Source organism: Bombina bombina, chromosome 5 (genome assembly GCF_027579735.1).
Source record: "Bombina bombina isolate aBomBom1 chromosome 5, aBomBom1.pri, whole genome shotgun sequence".
NCBI classification, from domain to species: Eukaryota; Metazoa; Chordata; class Amphibia; order Anura; family Bombinatoridae; genus Bombina; species Bombina bombina.
Genome location: NC_069503.1, coordinates 431800807 through 431822922, shown reverse-complemented (window position 1 = coordinate 431822922; position 22116 = coordinate 431800807). Strand labels below are relative to the sequence as shown.

The window sequence follows — 22116 nt, the reverse complement described above, 5'->3', positions numbered from 1 at the left end:
TGCTATTGAGCTTTGAATGTTCGAAAATCTGTCAAATATCGAACATCAAACCAACTTTACCACGGTAGAAAACCGTAAAAGAATAATGTTAACATGCAATGCGTTCAGCTGTCAAGTTTAAAGGACGCGCATGCCCAGAACAGTTTCGGGTCACCCAGGAAGCAATGCTCGCTCTGCACTGGAAGCACTCGTCATCTCACAGCCACTCCTTTATGGGCAGGGTAGAACATGACAGCGCAAACATCTTCCTAGCCCACCGCTGCAGCAGAACTGTCAATCTAGCAAAAAAGTCTCACCCCTCTCAACTAGGACTTTACACTTTAAGTTAATATGTATTTATAACTAGAACACACAAGTAAAGGCTGTGCATTGACTGTTCATTGTCCTGCAGAGAGTTGGTATAATGAACTAGTTAATAGAAGTGGGAAGGAAGTTTGTTTATAAATGGGGAGGAGAGTGCATCATCGTTATTCCTGATTCCTCCTTCTTGTTTTATGAAGCGTCCTACAAAGGAGGAAATGGAAGTGTGCCCGAGATATATAAACACGGTGGTCTATAGACAAGGGTCTATGTAACAGCACAGGATCAGCCAATAGACCGCACTAGTTGTGAAATAAACCTGACGATAAATACAGATTGGACGATAAAGGCAAAGCAAATGCAGGGAAATATATCATTGTCATCACTTTACAAACAAGGATCGCTCAGAGGGATATTGAAGAAGGAAACCCCTCACATTTTGCATCTGTTTCTGTGCACTCTGGAGCAGAATACATCAGATTAACTCTGATTTGGAATACAGTCTGGATTATTAAAAGGAGATTTGGGGATAATTGAGGAATAATAGAGCTGTAATGTGCTGTACAAAAATAAAACGTGTTTACATAGCAGACTTTAATGCAAATGTGGCACCTTAAAATAAGTCATTGCCCCAATGGATAGGTTGAGGATTGGATTATGAAATGGTCCTAAAATAGTCTTGGTAATTTATCATGATGCATAGTTTGTTACACATGCTGCACAGACTGGACACAACATTATAAAAACAAATCTACAGCTCTGTAGTGATTTTATTACACAGTATACTGATTCAGTTCCAGGCAACTGTAACTGTTGAAAACCTGGAACCTGGAGTAATAGTTTTCTAGGAAGACGAGTAGCTTTTTACCACTCATAATACATTTATAGGATGAGATTTAGTTTTACAGCCTCTGTCTGAGACACAACAATCTGGGAGCTACAGCAATTTACTGAAACAAATCTTAGTTGTGTAACTGGATTTACAATGTATACAATTTATCTAGTTGAAAATTAAATATTAAAACCAATGACTATTTATAGCACCAAATTAAGGTAAACTACATTCCAAGACCTGGATTAGCAGCACCCAATGAGACAAATTATAATCCCGGAACTGAACTGAATTTACAGCATTGAACTGAAAGAGGAATCCAATTGTAATACTAATAGCTGGGCATGCAGTTATTATTACCCAGTTGATATATTTTATTTTTTTTGCTCACATTAGTTTTACTTTAGCTCTCTTTTCTTCTGACATCATGGATGCCTCTGTCCTCGAAGTGGATGCATTAAAATTTGCCAAACTGGCAGTGGTGAATGACCAAGCTGGGAAGTACAGAGATGCTGTGTTCTTTTATAAGGTATGGCTCTTTATATTCACATGAAATAGGGTTACATTCAATGAACAATTCATAAATCAACATTACCACTTTGACTGCCATAGTTTAATCCTTAGATTTTATTTGGTTCTTTTTCATTTAATATACTCAGGGTTGCCTTAAAGAAACATGAAAGTCAAAATTAATTGATAATTTATTATTTTAAATTAACTTCTAATAAAAATGTACTTTGTGCTCTTGGTATTGTTTGTTGAAAAGTATATGTACATATCTTTGGCAACAGCAATACACTACTGGGAGCTAGCTGGTGACTATACATATTGTTTTTCTTGTCATTGGCTCAACAGATGTATTAAAGGTACAGTGTACTGTAAAGCTGGTTTCCTTGTTTCCAATAACTTGTTACACTATCAGCAGAGAATAAAATGTATAAGATTGCTCAGCCCTACAGAATATTGCAGTTCTATACAAGTGATAATTGCTCCATTTGGTTTTATTTTTGTATATGAAATTGCTGGTTTTGTTCTTTTGAAAACACAACCTATTAAAATGGGCTGTGCTTGCATGGAAATCAGACCTTCTTATGACTTTCTATACACACAGATGCTTCCTAATCATACATTTGTCTGTATACCAATGCTTAGGGCCTGATCTAAACCTCGCAACTTCAGATGTGGTTTTCTCGCCGACCCTCGCAGGGGCTGCCCTGGTGGAATTATTATAAAAAAGGGGCAGTCCCTACGAGATGTCTCCTATTTAAATTAAAGGAGCTCGCTGGAAAGGGACACTTCCCTCTGTGGAGCAAAGATAGCAGTGAGCAGGGGGCGCAATATAAAAATGTAAATCCTGCTGCCAATATAAACCACATTACGCTGCTTTCTGCCTATAGAATCTTACAATTACCTATATTGTCGTATGCATGTGTTTTTTCTATTAGGGTATTAAGTATTCATATTGTTTTGAGAAAAGCTCGCCACCTTTTAGTTGGCAAGAAAAAACTGAGATCTGCTGTGCGAAAATCTTTACAGAATTACGCTGTGATTAGAGAGACAATTTCATCTATGCTCATGGAACGCCCATTTTACGAAAAAACAAACAATTACGCATTGTATTTTGTACTTTTAAGTACAAATTTCTTGCTTTTTTTTCTGTACATCCAGTGTACTTAAATTATGATTTACGCTGTGCATAGTTAATATGATTTATTCCTGTGTAATTTACATAACATTTTTGATAACATACGATTTTTGGTGAACAATTTCGTTACAATTTTTGATGCACCTTTACAATACATTTTTTTTCCTGCTTATTTATGTGTGGTTCAAATATTCAATTTGTATGATGTTTATAATACAAATTATATTGTGCACTTTTCATACGAAAATGCACTATATGCCCCTTAGTGAGATACCCTGTTTTCAGGGTAAAAAAGTAGCTTTAGATAATTCCACCCTGGAAATACAAGTACTGGTGAGCATTCTTTAATAATCTCGCTAGTCCAGAGAACTTTAGATTATCAGGCCCAAAGAGAGAAGAATGGAAAATTTAACATTTTATTACCCATCTCTCCTACTCCCCACTGGAGGTGTAATTGCTTTTGCTGGCTATGTTTACAAAGCTTTTCTTTAGCCAATACTTAATTATTAAAATGTTTAGTACAGGTGGGGTTACCATGGGTAAAAACAGTTATTTCAAATGTAAAAATAAAGGTAAAATATGATATATCTCTTATGCAAAACAGTTTGCAGCATCTTCTTTATTTCCTGCTCACTTTCTCACTGAACTAAAGGGAGTGTCACAGAAGTGCCCTTACTGCTCCGACTGCTAACTGATCCACATCAGATCATAGTAAAAGGTAGTCCAGGCGCTGCTGTAGGAGTTTATCTGATATCTTAAGGACCCTCTGAAGCAGCAAAGATGTAGCACTGGAAATGTGTGTGAGTGGTTCAGGACCTGAGCTGGTGCAGGAAAACGCGACCCTGAACATTTTGTAAGCAACCCCAGTTTAAGAAGTATGGCTGTAAGGGTTATTTACTTATCCCATGTTGAACCACCAAACTAGTTATCTTACAAAGCAGGAGATCTAGGTTCTCTATGATTTCATAAATTCAACTGGGGAATTGCCTAAATGTATTATGGAAGATCAGAATGAGGTCATATAGTACACAGGAGGGCAAGTTGGGAATTATATATAGTCTTGTTTCATTGTAGGTGTCTATGTTCATTTCTATACCATTATCCATTGTTTTCTGTCACCGCATATTATTTTTCCTTCCTTGTGGTTGAGTTACTGGAAATCTTTCTGCTATGACTTAATCATCCAAAAGTTGCTAAGTCATTTCTTGGTAATAATGTATATACCCTAAAGATAGGGCCAAATTGTGAAAACATGAGATAATAAGGAAGTACAATTATTTTACTCTATATTCTTGTTTAAACTGCTTACTGAACTGCAGATGAATAGCTATACAAAGACCAGGACATGTTGAATAGTCTTGTTAAGGTCATTCACTGTCCAGGACTTGGTACGTTCTGGGAGATATGGAGTTATCTATAAAGACAAAAGGGAATAGCAAATCTCCAATTTTCTAGAGTTTAATAAAATAATGAAAGCAAATATGCAATAAAATTGCATTTACAAGATTCTTATGAAATATAGTCACATCAAAAAGTTGTATGTTCATTGATGTCAGTGGTTATTCACCTCTGTCTGCTATGGTTAGTCTGATCCTCCGCACAGAGACCAAAACTTTCAAGTAGTTAGTCAGCTCCACATTAGCCAAAATACTGTGGTCCCTTAAAAGCAATAAAATCGGTGGAAAAGGGAGTGGCTGCACACCACTCATAATTTTACTGCATATACCTCTGCATCTATCTGGTGCTTGGTACTGTCATGGTGATCGCCTTACTGCTGGATGAGAATGAGATTCCTCAATTAAAGTAGGGGACTTGCATCTTTCAATTACCCAGTTGTGCTTTTAAGGAGTTGCTAAGGCCTCTCTTAGTACTTAGATTACTGGTGAAGTTATCTAGTAGACAGGAAATAGCCATCCTGTAGCAATCGCCTACTAACTTGAGTGACAAGGCACCTAATTTAGTCTGTCTACCATAAGTAAATACATTAATTAGGATAGGGCATGTTATATGCCAGATGTCATTTCACCTAAAAAAAATGGACCGGGTGCTCAGTGAAATACCCTTGTGCTATGACATTATGCTACATGAGAAGTGTGACAGTCTTTGCCCATAACCAAAGACATGTGACCCACAAAGTTCTAGGTAGATAAATTATTTGCAGTCTGTTTTTCTAAATGTATTTATTTTTTAACAGTCAGGGGCTAAATAATTGCTGTGTATTATGGAGCAGTTATTTATCCCCTTAGTCGTTAGTGTATGTTCTTGTATTCATGAATTCACTAGGGCAGCTAAAAAGCAAATGTATGTTCTTGGCAACCGAGGTGAATGAATCTATCAAGAGGCCCTTTATTATTATTATTGTCGGTTATTTGTAGAGCGCCAACAGATTCCGCAGCGCTAGAAACATAGGCGGAATACAAGGAAACATTTATAGGGATCAGATGGGTAGAGGGCCCTGCCAAGAGTCACACTGTTGTAGTCAGCTCTAAAGAAGATATTCTACAAACAGCATGGATCTTAGGCTTACATGCTAAGGGAGTTCAAGGGGATAGCAATGGAGAAGAGGAACTGGTATAAAGAAAGGTTAGCGTAGGTTGTATGCATCCCTGAACAGTAGAGTCTTTAGGGAGCGCTTGAAGTTTTCAAAACTAGGGGAGTGTCTTGTGGAGCGAGGCAGAGAGTTCCACAAGATGGGAGCCAGTCTGGAGAAGTCCTGTGAGCATAAGTGTGAGGAGGTAACAAGAGAGGAGGAGAGTAGAAGGTTGTGAGCAGAGCGAAGGTGATGGGAGGGAGAGTATCTGGAGACAAGGTCTGAGATATAGAAGGGAGCAGTGCAGTTGAGGGATTTGTATGTCAGAGTCAGAATTTTGTGTTTAATCCTGGAGGCAAGAGGAAGCCAGTGAAGGGATTGGCAGAGAGGTGCAGCAGATGAAGAGCAACGTGTAAGGAAGATTAGCCTGGCAGAGGCATTCATTATGGATTGTAAAGGAGCTAGGGAGACCAGAGAGGACAGAGTTGCAGTAATCGAGGCGGGAAAGAATGAGAGAGTGGATTAAATTGTGTCTTGTGTAAGGAAATGTCTAATTTTAGAGATGTTTTTAAGGTAAAAGCGGCAGGATTTAGCCAAGGACTGAATGTGAGGAGTGAAAGAAAGATCTGAATCAAGTGTGACCCCAAGACATCGGGCATACGGGATAGGGGTAATGATGGAGTTTTCGAGTGCAGAGAAGTAGATTGGGTGTCATCGGCATACAAATGATAATGGAACCCGTGGGACTTTATTAGGGAACCTAATGATGACGTGTAGATTGAGAAGGGGACAGAGCCTTGCGGTACCCCAACAGAGGGAGAGTGACATGAGATGAGATACAGATTTGCAGTAATGAGACTGTTTTTGAGACTAGGTGCAGGGGGAGAGAGAGTGTTTAGGAATAGATAAAGTTCATGAGTAGAAAAGTAAGGTGAGTTTAAGAGAGATGGGCTAATGAACAGTGCAGGTGGTGAGGGGGAAGGAGTAATTGAATACATTAGTTTGTTATAGAGACAAGAGGTAGCAAAATAGAATATAGATTATTGAGCATTTTTACAAAAGTGGGAACCAATTAAACACATAAGACACAGTATTACAGCAGCACTTGCATAAGGAAACAATGAAATACCTAAAACACAATATTACAAGAGTACTTGCCTTGTGTCTTGCCCCTTGTCCAACCCTTGTATAATTCTTATCTTAGTGCCTCACTTATAAAATGTTCACTTTAGAAATGTGAGCATATGCTATTGTAACAATGCATACTGCCCAGGCAATTTCCCCCCTCAGCCCAAGCTAGTGTTAAATATATAGACAGGGCAGTCAGCTGAGTCCACTAAATTAATTGATTGCTAAGTCAAAAGACAATTTAAAAGGCCAATTGAAAGTTATATTCTGGTATGGTCAGGGTGAGATAACTACAAGCCTGAACTGTTTACTAAGTGCACTGTTTGAAGTGACAGTATTGAAATAATAGCATTCCAGGCATATCACGTACTAAACTACTATATAACTTGTAGCTTGAATGGAATAACGCCAGTGTTCTAATTGTTAGTTACAAGCCAGAGCGTTTGACACATCACGGTATTTAAAGAGACCGTATCGATATAATTGCTATTCCAATATATCATTACAAGGCTTATATCTGTGTATCACACAGTGAGATGCACATGCCAGTTTATTTACCACGGTTACGAATATTCGCTAATTTATGGATCATAACCTCCGCGGATGATTGGCATCCCTAAGGGGAATAATTATATCCACTTTTACACCCCCTTTTTGGATTCAATTCTGCCATCTATACAGGGATTTAGCTCAATCTTCTATGTTTCCCCAGTAGCAGCTCAGGATTATCTATATACACCACCTAACTGAGGGAATATATTAATGAATTTAATAAAGTTTGTATTTTATTGTCCTAACACGTTCAAACACCTCTACGTAAGAGGGTAAAGAGAGCTTACTATGGTATCCAGCCCAGCTTCTATGCTGGGATTTGTCAATATAGTATTCGTACTCTACTACACAGCACCTTTTCAACACTAATTATAAGCGTATATAAGTTTCTGACGATAGCCATTATAGTGTTTCCTCTGATCAAATAAGAGTAGTGCCATTGCCTTTTGTCTAGTTGACTGCTCCTTGATAAGGTGTCTAACCCAAGGTTAAATGGAGCTGTGGCCAGTGCTTTCCTCATTACATCACCACGCTTTGCTGGTTTACAGCAGATTGGAAAAATAAGTGCTCTACTGCACACCAGAGCGAAGATGGAGGATGACACCATTTTGTCATCCGCAGCCAATGGTTTTAATATTCTTGTTGTTTCCTAAATTTAAAAAAAAAAAAAAAATGTCAGCTCTTAGACCATAAACTCACATGAAGTCACACTTGTCAACCTGCATCATTCAAAGCCATAATAATAGTTATTTCTCAAACAGTTTATCATTTATTTTTTTACACGCTATATTTCTCAGCATAAATTCACATAATTAGATTGTAACCCAAATTCTTTCTGTATGTTATTTTCAATAAAATGCGGGAGAAGACAGAGATTTTATAGTTTTTAAAATAACATTAAGGTTTATTTCTTTGTTCCATCTAAAAGAGGGAATTTTGTTTTGTATTACAGTTTTTAATGTATGTTTCTTTATTGAACAACAAACATTTTTGCCCTTATGCTGATCCTTATCAGCCAGTTATCTCCTGCCACATAGACCAGCTATGTAATAATAGTTTCAAAATCAAAATAAACCACTTTAAAGGGACAGTAAACGTAAATAATAATGTTACATGATTTTTAAAAAAAAGGTTTGCGAGATTTTAAGTTATACTTAAAGGGACATGAAACCCCTTTTTTTCATGATTCAGATTGAAAATACAATTTTAAATAACTTTCCAATTTACTTCTATTATTTAATTTGCTTCCTTCTCTTGTTATCCTTTTACTGAAAGGTTTATGAGGAAAGCTCAGGAGCAGCAAAGAACCCAGGTTCTAGCTGCTGATTGGTGGCTGCATATATATACTGATTGTCATTGGGTCACCCATGTGTTCAGTCAGCTACCAGTAGTGCATTGCTGCTCATTCAACAAAGCATACCAAGAGAATGAAAAAACAATTTGATAATAGGAGTAAATTAGACAGTTGTTTAAAATTGCATGCTCTACCTGAATCATGAAAGATTTTTTTTTTGCTTCATATCCCTTTAACTTGCTTTCCTTGCCAGTCACAGGATTAAAGGGACAGTCTACACCTGAATAAACATAAACCCATACCTTAGATTAACCAAAGAAGATCCACCTGCACTGCATTGCATGTCCTGTAGCTCGACAGGTACACGAGTAATCCTAAAAAGAACATTGGTTTATTTCATGTACATATGGCCGCCAAACTCCCCCTATTGTTACGTCTTTACATTTTGTTATATTATTAAATTGTCCAATCAGAATCTGCTCACTAGTTAAATTTTGAAGAAGCGTTCACACCGATTCAGGCATGTGCAATTAAATAGGAACCAAATATCCGGAACCTTTGTGTAACTGAGTTTTAGTTTGATTACATGAATCTACACAACAATACATAGTGTTTTCCGACCGCTACTTGTCAGCAGTCGGAACACTATGCGCATAAGCAGAACAGCGACGTCACAGTTTCTTACATTTACGAGTATGGAAAAGGAATAGAGAAGGGGACAAAGGAGGAGGGGGAGGAGTTTGGCGGCCATATCTAGAAGACAAAAAAAGTTACTCATCGTAACATTACTTGTGTAGCGGTCCATCTGCTATGTATGTAAAGGGGTGCAATGGTATGTTTTTAGGGTGAGCAAAGTAACGGCTCATTATTTAATTGGGTGTAGACTGTCACTTTAACATGATTCACTATTTTGACACTGTAAATGTGTTGGATCTGTTTTGTGTTGATAAACTCGGATAAACATAACAGCCTTTCTGCAGTTTCCAAATGGTGTTTCACCTCTTTAATTAAATAGATAAAGTTATTTCCATAACTATTATAAAACTAGAGGGATACACAAAATATATGAATCACGATAGCGGTATGAGTCATAATGTATTTATGTTTTTGTGATCACTTCCTTTACCAAAACACCTATGATCTTGCTTTTAAAATATGTACTTAAATATATACTTTGACCTTGCATATGTTTATTTTACAGGTTACAATTTTTCCTTTGCTAAAAAGCCAAGCTTGTTAATTCATTTAAAAGGACATTAGTTATTTGCTACGTCTTAAAGAGGGCACTGTAATTTGTATCATAGTTTGGTTATCTCTGTTTGTTATAAAACCAAAATAAACAGCTTTTCATGTAAAACATTCTTTTTATGTATTTTTCTTGTGCATAATAGACATTTCCCAGGATTTATTAATGTGCAGAATTTACAAAGTGTTAAAGGGAGGCGCAGGGGGTGACTTAGCCTCTTTTTGATATAAGCTCCTCACTGGCTTATGGGTGTTAGAAATGTGTAGAATTCAAAATTAAAAAGGGCTCTTATACAGCTGACACTTTAGAAGTTAGTATTCTGCTTAAAATGATACGATGGGGCCCATTTACTGTGGGCCCGTGTTTCTGGCGAGTATTCAAACTCGCCAGAAACAGCAGTTGTGAAGCTCTGAGCAGGCGGACAGGAATCGCTGGAATTCAACCCGATCGAGTACGATTGGGTTGATTGACACCTCCCTGCTGGCGGCCCATTGGCCGCGAGTCTGCAGGGGGCCGCGTTGCACCAGCAGCTCTTGTGAGCTGCTGGTGCAATGCTAAATACGGAGAGCGTATTGCTCTCCGCATTCAGCGAGGTCTTGCGGACCTGATCCGCACTGTCGGATCATGTCCGCAAGACCTTTGATAAATTGGCCCCTATGTATTTGTTAAAAAATAAAAACAGTATTTAATGTGCAATTATTGCAATAGTATCCACATAATCATATCGAATTATATATCACATTTAAGTTTCAGGGACGTCTCCCTGAATGAAGCAAGCATGAAAAAATTGAACAGTATAAAACGTGAAGATTCCTTTACTTTTGAATTAACATGCAATCATGTACAGTACAGCAGCTGACTGGTTAACACCAACCAACATAGAACTGATATTAAAGGGACATCTAACCCAAAATGTTTCTTTCATTACTCAGAGCATACAGTTTTAAACTACTTTCCAATTTACGTCTATCACATTTGTTTTTTTCACTTGGTATCCTTTGTTGAAGAATCAGCAATGCACTACTGGGAGCTAGCTGAATGCATCGGGTAAGCCAATGACAAGAGCCATATATGTGCAGCCACCATTCAGCAGCTAGCTCCCAGTAGTGTGTTGCCACTCCTGAGTCTACCTAGGTATACTTTTCAACAAAGGATGCCAGAAGAACAAAGTCAGTCAAATAATAGAAGTAAAATGGAAAGTTTTTTTAAAAAGTTCATGCTCTGACTGAATCATAAAAGAAAATCATCCCTTTAACATTTTATACCTGGACATTCAGGACTTTTTGAAAAATGTTTATTCTAACAGCATGCAATGCAAATCGCTACCTACCCTACTGGATATGTGGCTCCTTTACATTGTGGGTGCAGTTATCTAGGAATGAGGATAAACCTGTCATGGATGTGTTTATATTGCAGTAAATAAATATATAATTTTTATTTTTTATTTTGTTTATGTATTCCCCCCCCCCAGGAAGCAGCACAAGCTTTGATTTACGCTGGTATGGCTGGTTCAACACTTGAAAACATACAAGACAAAGTAAACGAGTACTTGGAGAGAGTAGAAGCATTGTATAATGCAGGTGAGAATATCTGAACTGTATCCTTTTGTGCTTGTATAATATGATTGCTCAATAAATAGTGGTAAGCAATTGTTTTGCACCTATCCAGTCCTCACGTGGTTTTGTGTTCTTTTGCTGTGTATGTACATTCTGAGGTTCCGGATGTGTTAATTCATGAAGACTCAGCTTTTGTATTTCAACTCAATATTTTATTGCAGCGAGCATATCCGACGTTTCAGCCCACACCTGGGCTTTTCTCACTGCAATAAAATATTGAGTTGAAATACAAAAGCTGAGTCTTCATGAATTAACTATTTGAATACAAGGACTTGGTGAATATAATTTTTGGAGTGCCTATTCCATTTGAGTATGTATGTATGTGTGTGTGTCTATATGTATATGTGTATGTATATATATATATATATATATATATATATATATATAATGTGTGTGTGTGTATAACAGGGCCCAAAATGTCACGCTCTAAGGTACTAGCCAGTCCAAAGTGTTACTTGCCACTTTTGACCCCCCCCCCCTTTGCATATGTTTAGCCAATGTGAAAAACCTTATTGTGCAGTAGTTTTTTTTTTTATTTTTTTATTATTGTTTTTATTTTATAGAATTAATTAAATAATGCTATATACAGAAATAACTTAATAAAAATAAGTGCATAGCAATTAGCAACATCACCTAGGATTTTGGGGAATACAACAGCTGGATAGAAAAAGGAAGTTGAACTGAGAGATAGCAGAGTGTTGACATTTAATGTGAGGTCATAGCAGACCTGGAAAAAATTGTTTTATAACTCTTATCTATCTCTACTCCCTCATCTCTCCAAACTATCTTTTTACCCTTCCCTTCTCTATCAGGCCTTAGCTTCTCTTTACACTCTTTCTCTCTCTCTCCCCCCCCCCCCTCTTTCTTAACGATATCTCTTTATCTACTTTAATTTTTCCTCTCCAATCTCTCTCTGCCCTGTTTACCCTCTCAGAAGTAACAGTCTAAGCACTAATGGGGTCCTTATAGCCCTAGAGGAATATCATGTCCTTGCCCTTGATGAAATTTTGAGATATAAATATATATATATATATATATATATATATATATATATATATTTATGTGTGTGTATAAAGCATATATTGTGTAAATCCATCAAATTAGTTTTGCATAAATTCAAACCTGTTTATTGTGCCAAATGTTGTTTATTTATAGAAAAGACCAAAAGAGCAATTAGACCACTAATGCTGAACTTCCTAACACACGGGACTGCAGATCAGTATTTTAGAAGCCTGAATATACATTTATGGCTATTAAACGCACAAATAATAATATATTTCCTAAAACTACCCAATGATCATCTGGATCAGGGCCTCATTTAGGTAAGGTCACAAGGTGCCTTCTATCTGCTGTTTTCCTTTCCAGGGGACCCTTGAGTTGCAACCGCATTGTTTGCCCACCTACCAGTAATCCCCAAAGTATTTTTAATTTAGTAAAATAGTAACCTAGTAGATAAGGTTGAAAAAAGACCGAAGTCCATTGAGTTCAACCTATACAAATCTAAAATACTTACAAAAAGCTCCAGTTAAACTTAAATAACCCCACTAAAAGGTGATCCATTTAATACTAGCAATCATATTCATGAATTTTGTTTATATACAGAAATGTATCCAGACTATTTTTAAATGTATCTATGGTATTGGCATTCACTACCGCCTTTGGTAATGAGTTCCACAATTTTATTGCTCTTACAGTGAAAAAACATTTCTGTTGCAGGAGATTAAATCTCCTTTTCTCCATCCTTAAATTGTGACCTCTTGTCAAACAATTTTCTTAGAATAAACAGAGCTTCTGCCATCTCTGTATATGGACCTTGAATATATTTATATAAAGTAATCATGTCATCTCTCAAGCGCCTTTTTTCTAAAGAAAACAGACCCAGTTTGGCTAGCCTTTTCTCATAGGTTAAATTCTCCTATCCCCTTATTAGTTTTGTGGCCCTTTTCTGAACTTTTTCTAGTTCTGCAATATCTTTTTTTGCGATCGGTTCCCAGAACTGCACTCCATACTCAAGGTGAGGTCTTACCAGGGCTTTATATAGTGACAGAATTATGCTTTCCTCCCTTGAATCAATGCCTCTTTTAATACATGCTAGTATCTTATTAGCCTTCGAAGCCGCTAGCCTGCATTGTGCACCCATCTTTAGCTTGTTATCTATTACTACTCCCAAATCCCTTTCCTCCTCTGTTTGGCTAAGTCTTGTCCCATTTAAAAATTTATTTTTACTTCCAAAATGTAGTTCCACTTTTCCTTGTGCTACAAAAACTATGGCATACCAAGAGAGAAGCGCTCTACCAGGAACAAACAACAGCTCAGTTACGTGTTCTATTGCAAGTTACCACCTAGGAGCAGCCTCTTCTAACCCAGTTATGCTTTTCACAGATGACAACTTTCCTGAAGTATATCAGTCTGACCCTGCCAAATAAGGTCACTCTAGCCCCGAAATACCAGGCAGTCCTCCACTGAACAAGGAACATGACAACCCCAGACGATCTGGCACATAATATTCATTCTGTTTTTCCTGGAGGCTGTGAAAACTAGTGTTGTGAGGTGCATGTGGCCCATGTCCTCCATTTGGCCATCCCTGTAATAGACTATGATCAGTCTGTGCTGATGGAAGAAAAAAGCTCCTACAGACATAACTAAGCTGATTAACCATTTCCATAATAATAGTTTGTCACTGTCAGCAGCTCCAGACACCACTGAAAGCAGTCTGCAAGCATGAGATTACTATCGACAGACTTCTTACATGAATATTCATTGCACATTAAAGTCTACTGAGTGCATGTTTTGTGGGGTTATGTTATCTTGGTTAAATTGCAGCCTTGCAAGTTAATACTGCTTTTGGTAAGAGTGCAGACTTGATATTATTATAAATTTCGATTATCCTAGCTTGTGATGGAATAATCTAGATTTTATTAAAGACACATACGAATATTTTGATTTCATCTTTCTTTTACTACTCAATGCAACACTTTTCAAGACCTTAAAGTGAAGGTAAAGTTTTAATGCTTTGAATAGATAAATGCATTCATTAATAGCACATTAAGATGGTCGCTAAGTTTATTTTTATCATCTAATTTATGAATTTCAATATTTAGAATATATATTAATTTTCCTACCATTTCCGTCCAAACTCCTCCCCACCTCTACTTACGTGTTATCTCTGATGTTACGTATAGAGCGGTCCCACCCGCTCTATACACATCTCCCAAGTGCCTTCACAACGATTCAAACTATTGCGCATGCGTGAAACGCTGATGTGAACCAACTACTGCGCATGCGATACTATTCAGTCTAAATCATTAATGTGCATGCGGTAAACACAGTTTGCTTGCAACATATCGAAACAGGAGCACGCTTGGAGACCTAAACGGAGGATAAGACAGCAGCGCATGCACATTTAAAATATGAGGCGGGTGACGTAGATCGACGGCCGCTTAATGGCCAGATTTTCAATTGGTGCTTTTGAGAACGTGATCAAATAATAATAAAAAAAAAAAACGGGTTGATTTGGATTACATTAAAATTGCGATTTCATACAGCGATAACTTTGAAAAGCGTTCAATGTGAAGAAGATGATGAATGAGACTCATATTTATTTGGCAAATAGAATTGAATTTGAGTTTGTGATACAGGTAACTTAACCTTCACTTAAAAAAGTGATAATTTTGCAGAGAAATATAAAATAAAGCGCAAACAAATGTAGCCAATGAAAAAGCTAAATTTGAACAAGCTTAAAAGAATGACCAATCAAAATAGCCGGAATGACCATATACTGTCCACTGAGCAACTCAACCTCCTCTTTTTTTTTTGGTTGCTCATGAAGTAAAACTTTGAAATAACGGAACTGAGACAAAACAGTCATAAAAATAAAAGTTCAATGCAGAAAATCCAGATGAACTTGTATAGAACTTTTAATAAGAAGGGTCTGATGGATCTTGATTGATGTTGGGACGAAAGGATTGACCTTGCTGGAACAAAGCCTGTTTGCTGTAAATCATCCTGGTTAGATGGTAACTGAAATAAATCATAATAAATATTAAGACATGATTAAAATGGTGGGTGATACAGAAGTGGGAAAATATTCGTCTCTGTGTCTTTAATAAAATCTAGATTACTCCTTCACAAGCTAGGATAATCTGCTTTTTATTACAAGACCAGAGACTTTCTATTTGCTTGTTCAAAGCAGTTTAATTAAATAAATTTAAATATTGTATGGGTTTGAAGTAAATTTGTTTGAAAATAGAGTCAGAGGACTAATCTGCTGCATTTAAAATTTCTTGAAGAGGAGCAGATTTAAGAAAAATGCTTTGAAAGATGCAGATCCTCTTATAGAATGAGCAGAAAAGGACAAATTTATGCATGCTTCTTTCATAACCCAATTAACCCACCTAGCTATAGAATGAAAGAGATCAAGAGTTGAGATTCAGAAGGAATTCTTAGAGAAGGTGTTTTTAAGTTCATATTGTTTGAGACATTTGACAACACATAGAGACGGTTTGGAAGTTAAGTATGGATAGAATATATTGGAATAAAAAGTTTTAGTTCTTCAAGACAAAAGGAAAGTCACTCCTTAAAGGGCCACTAAACCCAAAATTTTTCTTTCATGATTCAGATAGAGAATAGAAATTTAAACAACATTACAATTTACTTCCATTATTTATTTTGCTTCATTTTTTAAATATCCTCAGTTGAAGAAAAAGCAATGCACATGGTGAGCCAATCACACGATGCTTCTATGTGCAGCAACCAATCAGCAGCTAGTGAGCATATCTAGATATGCTTTTCATCAAAGAATATCAAGAGAATAAAACAAATTAGATAATATAAGTAAATTAGAAAGATGTTTAAAATTGCATTCTCTTTCTAAATCATAAAAGAAAAAATGTGGGTGGCATGTCCCTTTAAGGAGAGAAGTGTTTATAGTTAAAGTCTATAGCTTTAACGTCAGAGAATCTATGAAAAGGTATGGGACATAGGAGAAGAGTGAGTTTAAAAGTAAGTAGTTTTAAAGGGACATGAAACCCACATTTTTTCTTTCATGATTTAGAAAGAGAATGCAATTTTAAACATCTTTCTAATTTACTTCTATTATCTAATTTATTTTATTCTCTTGATATTCTTAGCTGAAAAGCATATCTAGATATGATCAGTAGCTGCTGATTGGTTGCTGCACATAGAAGCCTTGTGTGATTGGCTCACCTATGTACATTGCTTTTTCTTCAACTAAGGATATCTAAAAAATGAAGCAAAATAAATAATAGAAGTAAATTGTAATGTTGTTTAAATTTGCATTCTCTATATGAATCATGAAAGAAAGATTTTGGGTTTAGTGGCCCTTTAAGGACAGAAGTTCGTTAGAGGGCCAAGATGTAAAAAGGGAGAAAATCAAATCTACATCCCAAAAGGAATTATATTTAGGAATAGGACGACGTTTGAGTCTGATAGCTTTAAAGAGTCTGCTTATTAGAGGGTGTTAACTCGCAGGAGCATTATCGATCATTTTGTGTTTAGAGGAAATTGCAGAACGGGCAACATTAATAGATCTGTATGCTAAACCTAAATCGAAGAGGGAGGATAAGTAATTTAGAATTTGAGATATCTACTAAAAAGGGATCCAGATCTACAATCAAAATCGTTTGAGAAATCATCGAAAAGGGGGGGGGGGATGCATAAGCATTTTATGGGGGCCAAGACTGGAGAAAGGCATATATTGCTGCTGCTTCCAAGTGAGAGCCACCACAAGAGTTCTTCTTGGCTTCTAAAGATAAGGGAATATGTTGAAAATAGGAAAAACCTTTCTAGAGATGAGAGATCCTTCATCTTTGGAGTTCTAATGAAGGGGGCTGGAAATATAGCTTGAATAGAGGATGAGAGTAACAATACTATTCTGGCTATTAATCTTAAAGGGACAGTCTTTTTGGAAAGGGTACGGGAGATTTCTTTCTTGATATTATCTACTTTTTTATAGAGGAAGACTTAAAGTGGATGTTTCGGTATTTATTTGAAAACCTAGATAGATTAAGGATTTAATTGGAGTGAGAATAGATTTTTCTTTGTTTATTAGAAAACTTAGGTTTTGGAACAAGTGAACTGTAATATGTAATTGCTTTTTGAGGTTTAAAGGATTCTGGTTCATCAGAAGAATATTGTCTAAATAAATTATTAGAAGTCCTCAAAGTCTTAACCAGGCTACAATTGTTTTTAGGATCTTTGTGAAGATCCATGGGGCTAAAGAAAGACCAAATGGAAGACAAGTAAAATAAATATTCAGAAAATATGAACATAAAAAGTAAATGGGGAAAAAAGACAGATATGATGAAAATAACAATTTAAATTTAACAATGAGTATTTTTTTAGTAAGAACACAGAGAGCACTTATCTGTTTGCTGAACAGCAAAAGATTGAGAAGGTTGGGGTGCTCAGTGGACAGTATGGTCATTCCGGCTATTATGATTGGTCATTGTTTCCAGCTTGTTCAAATTTAGCTTTTTCATTGGCTAAATGTGTCCTTTATTTTATCTTTCTCTGTAATATTATCACCATTTAAGGTCTTCAAAGTGCTGCATTGAGTAGTGAAAGAAAGATGAAAATCTATCTATGTACACACACTTTTGTACATATTTATTATATTGTAAATGTATGTATGTATGTATGTAAAGAATACTTTTGTCCGTGTTTTATTTGTCCCAATCACTTTATTGCTAACGTCTCATACAGATGGTGAAAAATTGGGATTATAACTGATTCACCCACTTTATTATCAGTGATATAGACATACTGAGCTCCATATAATGAGCAGCAGAGGCTGCGTTACAGCCCTTGTGCAGGTTTGAGCATGTGCACAGGGTACACTTGCTGTTAATAGGATCAGACAGGTTCCTGAGTGAGTACATGGGGTCATAGAGTTTTATCATTTGAATCTATATGTAAAGCTGTCTGATAATGTAACTGTATTGTTGCAAAAGATGTGTGATTTCCTCACTTTTTCAGCACAATCTTAAACTTAAAGGGCCACTAAACCCAAAATCTTTCTTTCATGATTCAGATAGAACATACAAATTTAAACAGCATTACAATTTACTTCTATTATTTATTTTGCTTCATTTCTTAGATATCCTTATTTGAAGAAAAAGCAATGCACATGGGTGAGCCAATCACATGAGGCTTCTATGTGCAGCAACCAATCAGCAGCTACTAAGCTTTTCAGCAAAGAATATCAAGAGAATAAAACAAATTAGATAATAGAAGTAAATTAGAAATATGTTTAAAAATGCATTATCTTTCTAAATCATGAAAGAAAAAATGTGGGTATCATGGCCCTTTAAAGTGTTGGACTGAAAGATATTATTAGCCAAGAGTTCAGCTGGTCTGTGCTATGTCTTTACATAAAAAGTGTAAGTTATCCCAGGCATGTTAACCAAGCAGCTCTGATGCCAAATATTTTCCATAGCAATTGGATGATTGGCACATAGTTTTACGCTGCATAAGCCATTCCTCAGCAGAGCATGCCGTGCACAAGCCGTCTGTGTGCTGAATATTTACCTATGTATTCATGCTTGGGCTGGGGTTTAAACAAATGAGCATTTTCTACACAGATATAAATGAATGTGATAAACTGATGGAACCATAAATCAAAAGTATAGAGTGTCCTAATTTGTGTTGTTATAATTCAGGGACATCCAAACTCTTTGAAGATGTGCCAATACTACAGTTACTCATTACTGATTAACAATTTTTACATTTTAATACCAATTATCTGATACAGCTTCAAAATGTCCATATATTTTTAATACTAAAGGTAACCTTTGTATTTTCAAATATAGTGGAAAAAACAATATTTTTTTACATGATCAGTGAGTGTCAGTAGTTATGGGAACTAGAAGTATCAAGGAGCCATATTGGATTTTTTTATTCCCACAGAGAGCCAGCAAGCACAATTTAGCAATACTGCTAGTTGTAATAAAAATATATCACATTCTGACGTAAACAAATCTTCAAATTTCCAATGATTTCATCAGCTAAACTGTTTTGTTCACACCTGCAGATATTTGCCTGGAAACATGGTGAAGTCATATATGTGTTATCGTACAGACACGCAGGCGTGCGCATATACACACAAATAATTAAATGGTTTACTGCAATTTTTAATTTCCTGCATCTCTGTCAGTAAATATTTGCTTCATGAAGATAGATATTATTATTTTGACATTAGTGAAAACGTGCTATCTTGTTCATACACACATTATTCAGCTTGGAGGGCTAGATAACATTTTATAGGAGAGTCGTCTTGGAGTACCCAGGGCTTAAAGGGACACTAAACCCAAATGTTTTATTTCATGATTCAGATAGAGCATGCAATTTTAAGCAACTTTATAATTTACTCCTATTATTAATTTTTCTTCGTTCTCTTGCTTTCTTTATTTAAAAGCAGGAATGTGATCTGTAGGAGCCCGCCCATTGTTGGTTGAGAGCCTGGGTTATGCTTGCTTATTGGTGTGTTAATGTAAGCCTCCAATAAGCAAGCGCTATCCATGGTGCTGAACCTAAAATGGGCTGGCTGCTAAGATTTACATTCCTGCTTTTAAAGTAAAGATGGCAAGAGAACGAAGAAAATTTGATAACAGGAGTAAATTAGAAAGTTGCTTAAAATTGCATGCTCTATCTGAATCATGAAAGAAAAAAATTGGGTTCAGTGTCCCTTTAAGATAACTAGGCCTTCTTTTTCTCCCACCTAAATCAAGACTGCCTGGGATAAGTATAAGGCTATCCTACAAACTAATTAAGCTTACACTTTATAGGAAATGTGAGCAGATGTTTTGGATCTATGTTCTTATCTGCCATCAAAATGATGTTTCTATATATGTAGTGTATTACATGGATTTCATTACTGCTATCTAAATACTGAATTGTATTTACAAAAATGCATCTTTTTACATGATGCTAAGGGACTCATTTGTTTGTCTGTGGGAATGTGCCCCTGTAGTCTGTTAGGCATTTGGTTGACTGATCAGTCCACCTTAACCCCTTCATGCTGGAGTACAAGTGCTTAGATGGGAACAAAGTTCCGATATAAACACTTGCTGTAAAAATGAAATCCTGCGATTGTCGATGCTATCGCGTGATTTCAAGGCCAGGATCAGATCATTGGGGATTGCATACGTTGCTAGGCACGAACCCAGTCCGATTCTTGCTTGCGTCAAAGGGGGAAGATGCAGGACGCCATATAGGGTAGGGCGCTCCATGTCATTCTAACGGCATTAAAGCCCAGCGCTGTTAGGACGGTATGAAGAAGAATGAAGCCTTCAGCAAGCCGGATGAGTGACTGAACATGCAAACAATGGAGTTCCTTAAATTAAAGGGACATTAAACACTTCTTGCTTTTGTGTACAAATTTAATTTTTACCACCACGATTTCTAGAGATGCTAAAAGTAAATTCTGTAACCTAGTTTATTTCATAATGCTCCAAATAAATAGCTGGTTTAGGTGATTAACAGCGTTTAAAGAAAACTTGTGTTACAGACTTCGCTTTTTGGCATCTCTAGAGAGCAATGATGAAGCACAATTTTTACACAAAAACAAGAGGTGTTTAATGTATCATTAAAGGGACAGTCAACACCAGAATTTTTATTTTTTTAAAAGATAGATAATCCCTTAATGACCCATTCCCCAGTTTTGCATAACCAACACAGTTATAATAATATGTTTTACCTCTGGAATTACCTTGTATCTAAGCCTCTGCAGCCTGCCCACTTATTTCAGTTATTTTGACAGACTTGCATCTTAGCCAAGCAGTGCTCACTCTTCGGTAAATTCACGTGCATAAGCTCAATGTTATCTATATGAAACACATGAACTAACGCCCTCTAGTGGTGAAAAACTGTCAAAATGCATTTAGATAAGAGGCGGTCTTCAAGGTCTAAGAATTAGCATATGAACCGCCTACGTTTAGCTTTCAACTAAGAATACCAAGAGAACAAAGCAAAATTGGTGATAAAAGCAAATTGGAAAGTTGTTTAAAATGACATGCCCTTGAATCATGAAAGTTTTTTTTGGACTTGACTGTCCCTTTAAGGTAAATTATTTAGTAAAAAATAAGCATTAATGGGACATAAAACACAATTTTTTTTCTTTTGTGATTCAGGTAGAACATACAATTTTAAACAACTTTCCAATTTACGTGTTTACAGCACTATATGGCAGTAGTTTTGCAGCAATGTTATACATTAGCAGGAGCACTAGATGGCAGCTTTATTTCCTGTCATGCAGTGCCACAGGCATGTGCACGATACCTATCTAGGTATCCCTTCAACAAAGAATTACATGAGAACGAAGCAAATATGACAATAGAAATAAATTGGAAACTTTTTTTAAATTATATTCTCTATCTGAATAATGAAAGATTTTTTGGGGGTTTAATATCCCTTTAAGATAGTTGTAATGTAATGCTAGCAATGCATTGCAGAGAGTTGTTAATTTTTACTATTTATTATATACCCTCACTAAAGTACAAATTAAACACGATTAGGCTGAAGAACCAATCTTTTAATTATTTTCAGTATTTATTGGCCAAAAAAATGGGTCTATGGTAGTAGAAAATAAGAGCCATAGGTTAAGAGTTGAATTGAATATTACTCTCACAATTTTAGAACAAAACACTACAAAAGTAAATGCTGAATAGAAAGAATTTTTAAATAAAATGACTAAAGCTTTAATCTTTACTGTTAGAAAAAAGAAAGCTTTGCTAGACTATTATCTTATAGGATGTCTTTGATCTCTGGCTAGGCATGTCAAATTAATATAATGCTGAGGGATACATTTTTGGTTATGATAAATTTAAAAGATGGGACACAGTATTTAATGTATTCATACAATAAAACAGCTATTTTTAGAATCAGGCAACATATTTTTTTTTATAATTTTCTTTTTACAGAGAAGGCTTGCTTTAATAAAAACAAGGAACACACAT

General features: G+C 36.1%; 1 protein-coding gene across 2 annotated transcripts in view; it reads left to right on the top strand.

Annotated features, from left to right (window-relative positions):
* Nucleotides 1–214: 214 nt before the first annotated feature.
* The window catches only part of CAPN7 (calpain 7), a 122489-nt gene continuing 100587 nt past the window's right edge, over nt 215–22116 (top strand). The window contains exons 1-2 of one of the 2 annotated variants that reach the window (XM_053714282.1): nt 215–1661; nt 10999–11107. In XM_053714282.1, the coding sequence (XP_053570257.1) occupies nt 1560–1661; nt 10999–11107 (211 nt within the window). In that variant the 5' untranslated portion in view covers nt 215–1559. Of the gene's footprint in view, nt 1662–3480; nt 3631–10998; nt 11108–22116 lie in introns of those variants that run through there. The other variant, XM_053714283.1, reaches the window with a different exon arrangement.